Below are 14,052 nucleotides of genomic sequence, written 5' to 3'. Positions count from 1 at the left end.
GTGGCTACAGCACCAACGAAAATAATTTTCCTTACGCGCTATTGAAGTACTCTCTACCCGATGGCATAAGTACATTGAACTGGGAAGGGACTATGTAGGAAAATAATGTGAAAACAAACATTCTCCCTGCAGTAAAATGGTGCGGGAAAATAATTGCGGTTTTCATTTGGCTCTCCCTCGCAGCATTGCTTCTTGCAGGTAGGGCCTCAATTAGCAGTATATTTATTCATGAGAGAGTGAGAAAAGATAATCAGTGTCGTTTCATATTTTTCTAAGCTCCCAAATGTGTCATGGTTTACGATTCAGTGTCCTTCCTTGACTGGGAGACTCACAGTCGATTTCTAATAGAAGGAAATACGTTTCGGATCACAAATTAAACTTTTATTTATTACCCTATATAGCCTCGCTGCTGAAGAGATCTTTAAAAAAAATAAACACATGTTGTTTAAAATCATATCTACAATAGCAATGCATATTAAGTACATCTGATAGCTATGCACTTAAATTTATTGATTGCTTTTAATACGTATATGTATTTTAGAATATATTTTTTGTACTGTCGTTGTATTGCATTTCCTATTTATTGCGCTATGTAATTTTCAGATCACAAATTCAAGGAATTATACTTAATTTACTTCCTTCAAGTGAACATTTTAAAGTCAGAGTTACTCTATGGCAATTTGAACTCATTGGTAAGTTGCATTTTTATGTTGTCTATGTTAGGTTAGTCCATTAATAATATTTTAAAGTCAAAATAACTTAGGTTAATTAATAGATGCATTAAAGGTAATTCAGACTAAGCAATCTCTTTAAAAGACCGTACATTAATTTCTCGTATTTTGAAGCAGAAATTAATCTGTGTGTTTTGTTTTAATATACAATGTGATAAAACGTACTCACTACTGTATTTACCTTTCTCGCTCCAATTTCTTAAATTAAATCATAATGTTGAATTTGCTTATGAAATATTAACTAAATTTTAATAGGTGTGTTCGGAAGTCTTGTACGTCTTCGGTACCATTTTTCTCGCGCTAAGCGTTGCTGACAGTGACCAGTGGCTTGCAAATTGCAATCTTACCGTGGATGTTCAGATTATGTAACTCACGTCTGACTGACTACCACATAGACTGATCCAACACAGACAACACGTACGTGTACGACACATGTGCCCTATCCATGCATAAGCCGTACATGTGCACATGTGCATCTGTGTGGATGATGAACACACACATAACTCGTGCATAAGTCGTACACGTGAATTTACGTGGATGAAGCACACATACATAACTCGTGTATGTGTACATGTGCATTTGCGTGGGTTATGCACACGTATATAACCAGTGACTAAGTCGTGCATGTGCACATGTGCATTTGCGCGGATAAAGCACACATTTATATAACCCGTGCTTATGCCGTTATGTGCTATCTTGAAGTTGTTATTTAATGTAACCTCTTAAGAGATTGGTGTAATATTGGTAATGAGTACAATATGAAGCATTCCTATCACGACAATATTGTTGAATGACAACTCGAAACATCGGTTTGTCTCGCTTTTCCCAGAAATTCATAAGGGATCCTTTGCAATATTGAAGACGGTGCAATACCACACTGGACTTCGTTTTAAAATTTTGAGACGGGTAAATCGATGGTCATTGTAACTGCCAGGTGGCCACTAAAGCAGGTTAGTATAATTTATACATCTCGAACCCGATGAAGAAGAGATTTACTGATATAGAGTCTGTCTAATCGAGATGAAGACGATCCAGACGTAAAGAAAGCATGAGCTCATTAGGATGAACATGGCGTCACACATTTATTAGGCCATAAATGGCTATTAGTTGACATAGAGTATACGAACCGTTGAAATGAGGGTAAGCATCGATGGGGAAAAGTGTAAAATTATATTCCCCGTCAAGAATACATGGGGAGCTACCATTATACAAAGCCGGAAGGAGTTCAGTGGCAAAGAACTTATTTTGTTCCCGTTTATACGAAGAACCAAATTTAGCATAGACACTGTACAAACGAACATGTTGTAAATCTCCCGTGGTAATACGCTCACTGGGATGTTGTAGAGGTACCACAAAATTGAGATCGCTGCGATAAATACGGCTATTCCTGAAGCTGTTTCACTAACACTGGTAACATGAGAATGATTGGGTAGGTAATGGAATTCTGTGACTGCAACTTCCTGAACGAACAAAACATCGATTTCTTCTTGATGTGTCACGACACTCAGGGCATGGTGCTTAACTAGAGAGGTGAACGTATTGAGATTAATAATCGCTAAACGAAAAGTAAACATAAAAACAAGAAGAGACAACAAATATATGCGAGCGTAACAACACATGATAAATAGGGAGTAATATTACTGCAAAATAAGAAAATGCAATAGAGTATTATGATGCCACTACAGTTTTAGGTACTTCCTTCTTCGGAATTATCTTCCGGAATTAAATTCGGAATCCGATTTCAACTTTTTGTGAAAGCTCGCGTTTGGTATGCAGTAGACCCTATTACCAGAAGAACCATGTATAGGATGCAAGTCCTTACTAAACACACTACTGAGCAGGGTGGAAAAAAATCATGATTTTTTTTAAAAAAATCATTTTTGTTGATTTTTTTTATTTAAATCGATTTTTTTGATTTAAATCAAATCTTTCTCCTCGTAAATTACAAGTCGCGAATTGAAGAAAAAGCATTAGGAATTAGTATTAAATGCTAATTATGCCATTTAAGTGAAAGTATTAGGGTTGAATTTTGAATTAATCCCCAATTGTTAACCTATATCAATCCCAAACAATGTTTCTTAACCCTTTTAAATTATGGCTTTTCTTTTTAAAAAAAAACGTAAATTATAAACTTTCGTCAAGCAGCTACATCATCATCCCTATTTTTCCTAGGATCATGATTCATACGTCATTCTCTTCAGAATAGAATAGCCTTTCAAACGGTAACATTCACATTTCCCTATCATGTCCTTGAAGCGGGACATTTTGAAAGAAAATGGGATTTTTCTGAATTTTTTTCTCAAATTTTGAGCCCCTCTGAACTCCCTTGTGTTAACGCACATATCTCAAAATCAACTGGGAAATACTAAGGGGTGTACTAAATGTGTGTATAAAATTTCAAGCTATCTTGAATAGTCAGGGCGGGGAAAATATTTAACAATGAGCTAAGAACATCTCCAGAATGTCCCAGATAACCTGCATGTAATACAAAAATTTCCTCAAACATCCCTATTTATCCTAGGGTCGTGATTTTACATTATTCTCTTCAGAATAAAAAAGATTTTTAATCGTACCATTCAAATGTCTCCATCGTATATCGGGGCGGAAAAATCACGAAAAAAGGATTTTCTGTTAAAAAATATCCTTTTTTACTTTTTACCCCTCTGGACCAACCCCCTGTTTTACGGAAGAGATCTGAAACACTGAAAAATGCTAAGGGGTTCATTGAATAAATGTGCAAAACTTCAATCTTCTAGGTGCAAAAGTAAGCCCGCGAAAAATAATATCCGCCAAATACCCTAGATTCCTGTATAAAACAGGATCTCAGGTAACAATTTCCTGAAACATACCTATTTATCCTCGGATCACGGTTCGTTCATCATTCTCTTCATAATAGAACAGCCTTTCAAACGATATAATTCATACGTCTCCTTCTGAATTGCGAAAAAAGCTATTTTGTTAAATATATCTTCGTTTTTTTTTTTTTACATTTTCCTCTCTGGACCCCCCTTCCTGTTTATACGCAGAGATCTGAAAATACTAAGGGGTGCACTGAACGAGTGGGCAATATTTCAATCTTTTGAATGCAAAGTGTAAGCTCGCCAAAAAATAATAATAATAGGCATAACAAAAAATATCTTTTTAAATTTATGATGTCATCACACACTATGTCTCGACTCAGAAAGGCACGAAAGTATATGTAACATGTTCTACAATGCCTCCAGTCTTGAAAAAAAAAAAAAAAAAAAAACCGAAGTAAAAAGGTTTATTGGTACTTTTGTAATCGAATAATGAAGATTCGACTTTTAATAGAATAAAAATAGGTAATATAATTTAAAAGGTTAAACATTAAGGAAAAAGTAGAGCAACGTTTATCAAAATGACAGTTTTTCACAAAAGTTACTGATATTTGGTAGGGGCATATTTTTAAAAAAAAATGGAACTAGCTTGAGGCACGAAATACTTAAATTTCGCCTAAAGTTATAAATCTTTAAAAAAATCGGAGGGGGATAGGACCCCTCTAAATACGCCCTATTATCTGGGAACAAACAAGCAGACGCGTACACGAAAGAATTTATGTCTTAAATGTCGATGGTGATTTCCCCGTTGGAATAGTTAACGATTTAAAAACCCAGACCCATTGATACGAAGAGAAGAAAGCAGGATTGCTCCATTACCCATTCAAAACGGGATTTTCCCTAATCATCCTGTGCATGACACTTGTTTTAATACTATGCTGTACATACTGTACATTTGAGTCTCATTGTATTATGGTTATTAACTTCCGTAACCGAAATAACAGAACAGAAACGGGATTTTACTTATTTTCACTTTAAATTATTTTATTTCGAAATTTGATTTAAATCAACGATTTTTATTTAAAAAATCAAGTGATTTAAATCTTGATTTAAATCGTGATTTAAATCAGATTGATTTAAATCAAACCACCCTGCTACTGAGTACTTTCTGTTTACTGAGTATGGGTTTATCACTGAGAATAATTTCTGTATCTGAGTCATTTGTGGAGTCACTACCGCGAGAGCGTGATGGTAACTTGAGAGGTAATCCTGGTGGAACAGCTAAGGGTACAATCTGAGAGACAGAACAAGTTTCTTCAACTAAACCAGTATCACTTACCGTAGAAACCGACGAGACGAGTTTTGAAAGAGCTGGTGTGGTGCTGGGTGTTACTGGAACAAGTTTGGTATCCTGATTTTCTTCCACTTCCATGGTGTTAGAAAGCACAGGTTCTGTAGGAGCCGGGTTTGATTTAATGTTGGGATCTGCTGGCTGGTTGTCTGCTTCGTTCGGTGGGTGTGAAGAAGTTGATTCCTAAACATCCTTATCCTGAACATCCTGAACACTGGAAAAACTCTGTAACTACCGGTGTCAGGAGCTGATGGATCTACTGATAAATTATGGGGTACTCGTACAATGGGTGAAACGGGATTGTTTGCTGTATATGGCACAGTAAGATGAGAATTCCTTTTCTTGGGACAGCCCTAAACCAAATACTCGGGTGAGTTTGCAGATAGCGCAAGTTTAGATTTGACCAGCAAAGCTGGTAAACAAATGTAAACCACAGGCCGTGATAAACGAAGGAATGTTTCGTTTAATAGTCATTTTAACAAGGTAACGACCCGTTCGGGTAGCATAGAAGTGTTCGTTTGAATATTGAATTCATTGACAATACTAGTGACAACGCCATATTGGGAGAGCACACGTGTTAATTGCATGACACTAAGTTCCATGGGGCATAAGGACACCTTGGCTATCACCAAAGAATTATCCGCCAAATCAATAAGCAACAGATGCTCCCCATTATTATCTGAGTAGGTCACTATTCTATTAATACAGCTAATATTTGTTCACATAACACTTTGTTAATTAATTTCAGATATAAGTTCTTACGTACGAAGTCCATTTCAAATGGCAGTACCTGGTCAACCGTTAAATTAAATACTTTACGGATCCATTCATGAACGGCAATAGACATGGGCTTTGACTCACCATGACAAAGTTGATGCGCAACGTACTTGCTCTAATGCAACTCATGGCAGTAATTCGACGATTAATGTTGCCAAACTATGGAGAATAATAAATATTCACTGAAAATGCTAATAAAGTTATAACGTTTAAACTGAAAATTCACATACTGAAGTTTTAACTTCTCAGAAGAAAATAGCGACGAAAACAATCAATCAAAAAATAGAGCAAAGGCAGAGACGATTTTCCTCGCTTCGTTGCGAGCGCTGAACTTGACAGTAAGCCAAATATTCCTAAGTTCAGCCCTAATTCTGGAATGAACCAGCTTCTTCCTATAAGGCTGTTTATACTATAGTGCACGCCGAAACTGGTTTATTCGACGATCTGGAGACAAATTAGTGCTCGTTAATAAACGGAATAACATACAATCTAGGAAAATTACAGAAATAATAACGTACTATATAGTAATTTCGCCATGCAAGTTCAAAAGTACGCTTATGATAATAATAATAATAATAATAATAATAATAATAATAATAATAATAAGTGTAATAAGTATTCACCTTCACTGTATAATTGTCACTTCAACGAATAATAATATCAATATTCTCCAATACTTGCGACGCCGGGCACACCGCATCAATCTTGAAAAAAATGAAATGAAAGTTTGAGTTTTACGTCCCACGGTTATGCCGGTTAGACTAAAGGAGACGGTGATAAAGAGTAATGAATGAAATGGTGGAATGAAGAAAGTGGGAGGAAACGGGAGAACCCCGAGAAAACCCACGCACACGGTGTTTGTCCACCACAAAGTTCACTTGGCGGGAGCAGGGTTTGAACCCGAAACCCCTAGCACCAGAGGTGAACGCTCTACCACTGAGCCACCGCGGCCCCGCATCAATCTTGCCAAAGATTCTTTCAAGATTAGGCTTTTGCCATATTTTCTATTCCGTTTTCAGAAAAGCCACCTACGTGGTGTTTATCCCCCGTAAAGTCCATATGGCATAAGGAGGGATCAATCTTACGTAGGCCCTATACATAAAATTCGGGAGCACTACTACACATGTTATTGTAGAATAAACTTGTGTGCAGCGTTACACAAAATATTTATTTACGTCTTGGTGCGCGTGGACATGGCTCTAACCCACATCACTGCCGTGTCGTGACAAAACGCTGTAACTTTGGCGAAGAAGTTTTGCAAAAATGAGCCTTAAAGTTTTCATCCGAAAATGTGATCTGTATCGTGTAGAAATAGTATATCTTGACTTTGAAAAAACGTGGTTACATGTAATGTTACGTAAATGCATGTTGTGTGATTAAATTTGGTGAAAATTGATTGGTTGACCATTATTGCCTAGTTACACTGGTTCTACACGATACAGATCACATTTTCGGATGAAAACTTTAAGGCTCATTTTCGCAAAACTTCTTCGCCAAAGTTACAGCGTTTTGTCACGACACGGCAGATCATCCGACTGACGCGATGACTCGTTTCAACTCTACCATGTTATTCCATTGGTGCGAATTACAGCGTTATATCCATAATAGATGAAATCGAGACTTGATGTTCGAAATAAATAAATCTTCACAGATGACTAGAAAATGGCCACCTTTTCGGTTATTTCAAAACAAGATTTTATGTTAGTTTGACACAAAATTCCTCTCCATCCTATAATTTAATGTGTTTTATTCACGTTTCAAATGTGAAACATGCAAGGACTGCTAGATCTATAAGGAACATCAAATTTTCATTTTGAACATTTGTAACTTTTCATTATGATACAGTTGGAAGTTTTAATATAAGCTGTTTCCGATAGAAATTTAGCAGCAAAACAGCTCTCATTCATTTTTTCTTTATTTCTTTTTCTATTTTTTGTTCACTGCATTAGTAGTCTGGAATGAAAGATATGATCTACGCTATTTACTGGGTTTATTAGAATATATTTCGGATCAGTACGTCCAATAACACTGCCGAATTTTGAACCGAACTACACCTAAACAAAGCATGTGCTTTAAATTTTAAACATTATCATATATGTGTCTCGGGACTCTACAGTTCCACTGGAAATTTAGTATTTAATTTGAGCACCAAGTTTGCTAATCATTTTGAAATTGACTATTTTTGAAGCATCCTCTATATATTCGAATAGCCCTGAAAAAATATATAAGAAAACAAACGTTACTTCTATATTGCTGTTACGGGGCGCGGTGGCTCAGTGGTAGGGCGTTTGCCTTCGGTGCTTGGGGTCCCTGGATCGATCCCAGCTTGCGCCGTTTGGACTTTATGGTGAACAAACACCGTGCTCGTGGGTTTTGTCGGGGTTCTCCCGTTTCCTCCCACGTTTTTCATTCTACCATTTCACTCATCTCTCATCGTCACCGTCTCCTTTAGCCTAACCGTGGGACGTAAAACTTAAAGATTTCGTTTCATTTCATTTCATTTTCTTTATTACTGTTGGATTTCAGGAAACGGAACTTTATAATGTTTATGTTAGATTATTTTCTTACAACGTTAAATTCCATTTTCTTATATGTTCTTCGTATTCTTTTTCTCCCTGTGTCTGACTTCTGAACCCCTGTCTAACAAACATCCATTAGTTTTAACTAGGGATGGCCACATTTTCCGGAAAAACGGAAAACGGAAAATATTTTTTCCGGAAACCGGAAAATTGAAAACGGAAAACGGAAAATTTTCCGGAAAATCGGAAAACGGAAAATTTTCCGGAAAATCGGAAACGGAAAATTTTCCGGAAAATCGAAAGGCGGAAAATTTTCCGGAAAATCGGAAACGGAAAATTTTCCGGAAAATCGGAAACGGAAAATTTTCCGGAAAAACGGAAACGGAAAATTTTCCGGAAAAACGGAAACGGAAAATTTTCCGGAAAATCGGAAACGGAAAATTTTCCGGAAAAACGGAAACGGAAATTTTCCGGAAAACGGAAGACGGAAAATTTTCCGGAAAATGAAAATGTTCACTTGGAATAGTGACATTGGTCGTCTTACATTAAGAAATATAACGAAAAATGCTACGCGAAAACAACCTGTAAATGAGGCAATGCTCTTCACCATCTAGTGCTAAAGAAACGCAACTCAAACTTAACATTGGACAGGAGAGAAAAGGTCGAGTAAATCAGCGACGAAACATTCCTTCCTCCTACATCTATTTGTACACTTGCTTAATCATGTACTTTTTTTGTTTGCGTGAGGGCTTGCAGATCATTCGTTTGCACCGGGAAATTCCCATCATGCGTGTGTTTCGCGGAATCCCCGATTATGCGTGTACCTGAGGGCAGAACTCTGGCAGTAGAGCTGGCAGTGTGTTAATACAACTGGTATGTTCATATTTCAACCATTTCTTCATTGCTTATCGTGATCACGGTGATCTCTCAAGGTCACAGATCCTGGGGGGCCGGGGGCAGCCCCCTCAAAGTTCATGTGGACCCCGCATTCTATTTATAAATATACAATATTTTGCACAATTTGAATTCAGTTTGTCTTAAAACCCTCATATATACCTTCTGCATCTGAATGGATCCCCAAAGTTACAGAGAAATTGGCGCCCTAGATTGATTCTATAGAATCCACACGCAGTAGTATTGGCGGGAGTACACTACGTATTCCAACTGAGCTCAGGCGTTAGAACATCGGATTAACATTCAGAAGGCCGATGTTCGATTCGAGTACCCTATCGTCCCGATGTTTTTTTTTTCTGTAAGTTTATTATACTCAGTTACATCCGACCTGTGCCATAGACTTTTTAACCCTAAGACAAATTCAATTCTACTGATGTAATTCAATTTTACACTTTACCCTAGTGTTACCATCTTGCAACTATAAGCGTCACAAATTCCAAATACCGGTACTATTGAGATAAATAACATAGTATGTAGCACTACTTGAAACTAGCGCCAGCTATTCATATAATGATCTATTCCACATAATTCTCTTCGTAATTTTTTCCGCTACTTTCTCTTAAACTGATTCCACCTAGTTATCGATACATCAATTCAGTTCTCAATGCTGACTTATTATCTGTGATTCTGTATGCATTTGAGTTTTACTTATTATTAGAGCAACCCAAAAGCATACAAAAGCATAAAAAGCATAATAGCTATTTACACATATGGTTGGTACCTTGAACATGGTTGTTGCTGTCTAAGGGTCCAGAAGAAACTAATTTTAAAAGCATAATTTTAGAAAATAAAGCATAAAACATAATTTAAAAGATATAGCACAATTCTTTAAAAAATCTCTTTAACTTCAACATATTGTATTAATATTTTTAAGAACAATATTTACAGTGCAAAATCAATGAGAACATACCAATGCAACAATGAAAAGCTTATTTTTATTTTTGTATACTTTTTGGTCTAATCTTTTGACGTGGAGAAAAGAATAAAGGACAAAAAGAAGAAAACTTCCACCAACAATGAATAGTACACAAGAACTCCACACTATAATGTTATGTGTACCTCTTGAAGTTGAGCACTTTCTGTACTTATTGGTGGCATCTTTTACTTTCCCTTTCTGTATATATGCACCTCTAAGGCGCACACAAGTGATTAAAAAAAACTGACTCGAGTAAAGCCTCTCTTTACAGTGCATTAGGTAGAAAGTTCATTAAATATGAAAGAAACTGGTTGCATAAAATATTAATAAATAGATCAAGATATTTAGAATATTTAATGTATAGTAAATATTATACGTTATACACGATTGATGTAAAACAATGATTGAAATTAATAATAAAGCATAATTTGGAAAAAAAATAAAGCATAAAATAGAGCATGTGGGTTGCTCTACTTATTATTCTACATTCATGTTTTGTTACTAAATTGTGAACTCCTAATGCAATCGAAGTGTTTTATTATTATTATTATTATTATTATTATTATTATTATTATTATTATTATTATTATTATTATTATTATTATTTCATAAACGTAGATGATAATCTAGGTGCTGCTACTTCTATATCTCAGATTATCGCTTCACCTGGCGCACGCTCAAATGCATCTAAAGTAACAGAAATATCCCAGATAAAATGTTTTACAAATAAGGAAACATAGTAGTACGTAAGAAACAGAAAAGAATTCTGTCTGATCTCAGAGACCCTAAACCTTGTTCTTCCGCAAGAGCAGAGGTGCTTGATAGTAAAATAAGTAATACGGTACCAAAGGATTCCTCCAAAGGATTCTTCTTCCTTTGTCTTTCGTTGAAGCAATTCGGTTTCTTGAATTTATGAATGAAGTAGAACCAAGTTACCACTCACCATCCAGGCAAACTGTAACTCGCCGTATTGAGGCCTTGTTTTCTAAGGAGAAGTGTGGCTGCGGAATCGATTGATTTGACAACAGATAGCTGGGCTTCGCAGGCTACGGAAAGTTATATTACAATCACAACCCACTATATGCTTCCATCTGAGTTCAATAAGTTCAGTCCTTCAAATAATTGAAATAGAAGTGAGGCACACAAGGGTAAACCTAACTCAGCACTTAGCCCATGTTGCAGAGTAGTGGAATATTTTAGATAAAATACATGCAATTGTCTATGACAATGCTAGTAATATTACAAGTGCGGTACGAGAACTTCCGTATGCAAGCATATGTTGTTTTGCTCAGACCCTAAACTCTCTATAATTAAGGGACTTGCAATAGAGAAAATCAAGAAAATGTTAAGTGTTGTTAGTCGGATTGTTTCCCACTTTAAATATAGTACGTTGGCAACGTCAGAACTGGAAAAACAGGAAAGGTTATTAGGATTGGAAGTACATTTCCTTATACAGCAAGTTAAAACTCGGTGGAACAGCATACATGAAATGCTTGGGAGATTGATAGAACAAAGAAGAGCTCTTAACAATGAATTATCAGATAGAAATGTAACAAAGACGTCAGATTGCAAGAAATTTAACCCTTTAAGGATGTCCAAAATTTTAGACTTTCATTCAAACAGCTACTGCTTCCTTACTATTTATCGTAGGATCATGGTTCATACCTCGTTTTTCTCACGATAGAGCATACTTACCAACGGTACCACGTGTCGGTATCATAAACCTTAACCGGAAAATCGGAAAAAAACGGAATTTTTCTGAAAAAATCACCCCTTCGTAACACTTGCGCCCCTCGGGCCCGTGCCCGGTTTCACGTAGGGATCTAAAAAAATTGATAAATACCCAAAGATAGGTATACACATAATCCTTATGCAAGTTTCAATCTGATATCTTGAAAACTAAAGGCGTGAAAAAGTTTTGAAATTTGCCTTAAGAAAAAAGTCACGTCCCTTCGCACCACTTGGCGCCGCCAAGTTGACTATCCGGTTCCAAAACGCATCTGCGGTGTTCTTTGGTCCATCCTTGACTTGAAAAATAAAAAAAAATCCCGGCTTAAATACCTGTTATAGAACCTAAATAAGCGGTCAAAGACGATAGTACGCCATGGTATATAAATATACCAGAACTCTTTAAAAGGTTAAACTTCCTACAGACTAGGGATGACTACATTTTCAGGGAAAACGGAAAACGGAATATAATTCTTCCGGAAACTGGAAAATTAGAAAGACGGAAAATTTTCCGGAAAAACAGAAACGGAAAATTTTCCGGAAAATCGGAAGACGGAAAATTTTCCGGAAAAACGGAAACGGAAAATTTTCCGGAAAATCGGAAGACGGAAAATTTTTCGGAAAATCGGAAACGGAAAATTTTCCGGAAAATCGGAAGACGGAAAATTTTCCGGAAAAACGGAAACGGAAAATTTTCCGGAAAACGGAAGACGGAAAATTTTCCGGAAAAACGGAAACGGAAAATTTTCCGGAAAAACGGAAACGGAAAATTTTCCGGAAAATCGGAAAACGGAAAATTTTCCGGAAAATCGGAAGACGGAAAATTTTCCGGAAAAACGGAAAACGGAAAATGTGATTTCCGGAAACCGGAAAACTCTTTTTCCGGAAATGGCCATCCCTAGTTTTAACTTTTTATTGTGTGTGTGTATTTGTTTCGTCTCGGTTTTATTCTTCCATTTTATCGATACTAATATATGTATATTTTGAAATTGGAATTGCGGTCATGTTGTTTGCTGATTTTAGTACCGGAGAGAGAGAAGGGAATAAGAGAGAGGGGTCTCTTTACTAGACAAGATTATGGATAAGAAGGTGTATATTCGGTGGCCTAGCAGCACGACGTTAGCTGTCGCAATTTTTCTGATGTGAAGTGTACATACATTTTCATATACACATACAGTATTCTTCGTTATATATTTGTATGGCTGTTGCCTCAGCTAAAAAGTGTGCATAGTTATCATTTAACCATTTATGTACGGTATCTTAAGTGTTAATGGCCGCTTGGATCGGGTGCCTCTATCGAACTCAAATTTCACGGTATTAGTACGAATATTCTGGGACATCTTATTATCAATTCAGAAAAGGCAGCATCTCTTAATGCCAATCTACCTTTCTACCTGTAATGATTAAACAAAGCAAAATAGGAAAATCTAGTTGTAACTTCAGAAAGATGCATTTATGTGACAACAATTTGCACTTTACATACTGCAGTTCTCTAATCCTTCGCTACAATATAGTATTATATGTAAATTTATATAATTCTAAGTTACCAATATTTTTTATCCTATTATACAGTAGATTTACTCTTGAATAATGTAAAATTAAGCTTCTTTAATCTAACGATCATTATCATCTTATTGCAGCATCTGTCGCAGCAATCGTTGGAATTATGCTTGGCATCAACGTTATGAGTATCGTCGAATTTGTCTATTTCTTGACCTTCAGAATCTATTTTAATAAGAAGTTAGAAACATTCAGAGCCAAGATAATTCAAGAAATGAGTATAGAAAACGTGCAAACAGATATTGAATATGAAAACAAAACGAGTACAAAACTTGAAGAGGAGAGAAATGAACCCACCGAAGAACATAAAAGCCAAATAGAAGATGCAATTGAGAAAGACCTGTATTGATTTCATTTTTGAATGACAATGGTATCAAGTTTAATGGAATATATATATATATATATATATATATATATATATATATATATATATATATATATATATATATATATATATATATATATATATATATATATATATATGAGCGGCTCGAGAAAGATAATCTATTTCACATTTTCTAACTTCGAGAAACTGGGAAAGAAGATTAAAACATTCCAATGCGGTTCAATACAATGATACATACCAATCAAGCTACCCCTTCTATCTGGAGATACATTTACAAATTATAGTACCTACATACTGTTCTCTGGTTCAATACAAATCCATTCAATCTAATAACAATTTCAACGAAAATGGCGCTTACTATTTTGTTTCCCA

The 14,052-nt window shown here is 35.8% G+C and overlaps 1 protein-coding gene across 1 annotated transcript in view; it reads left to right on the top strand.

The window, feature by feature from the left end:
* Positions 1 to 13,717, top strand: part of LOC145688962 (uncharacterized) — a 210,429-nt gene extending 196,712 nt beyond the window's left edge. The window contains exons 10-11 of the mRNA XM_081763125.1: positions 604 to 692; positions 13,415 to 13,717. Of these exons, the coding sequence (XP_081619251.1) occupies positions 604 to 692; positions 13,415 to 13,683 (358 nt within the window). The 3' untranslated portion in view covers positions 13,684 to 13,717. The remainder of the gene's footprint in view (positions 1 to 603; positions 693 to 13,414) is intronic.
* Positions 13,718 to 14,052: the final 335 nt, after the last annotated feature.

Source organism: Thermobia domestica, chromosome 7, assembly GCF_964235325.1.
Source record: "Thermobia domestica chromosome 7, izTheDome1.hap1.1, whole genome shotgun sequence".
Classification (NCBI taxonomy): Eukaryota; Metazoa; Arthropoda; class Insecta; order Zygentoma; family Lepismatidae; genus Thermobia; species Thermobia domestica.
The sequence above is the reverse complement of the archived record's forward strand: the minus strand, read 5'-3'. Positions and strand labels throughout refer to the sequence as shown.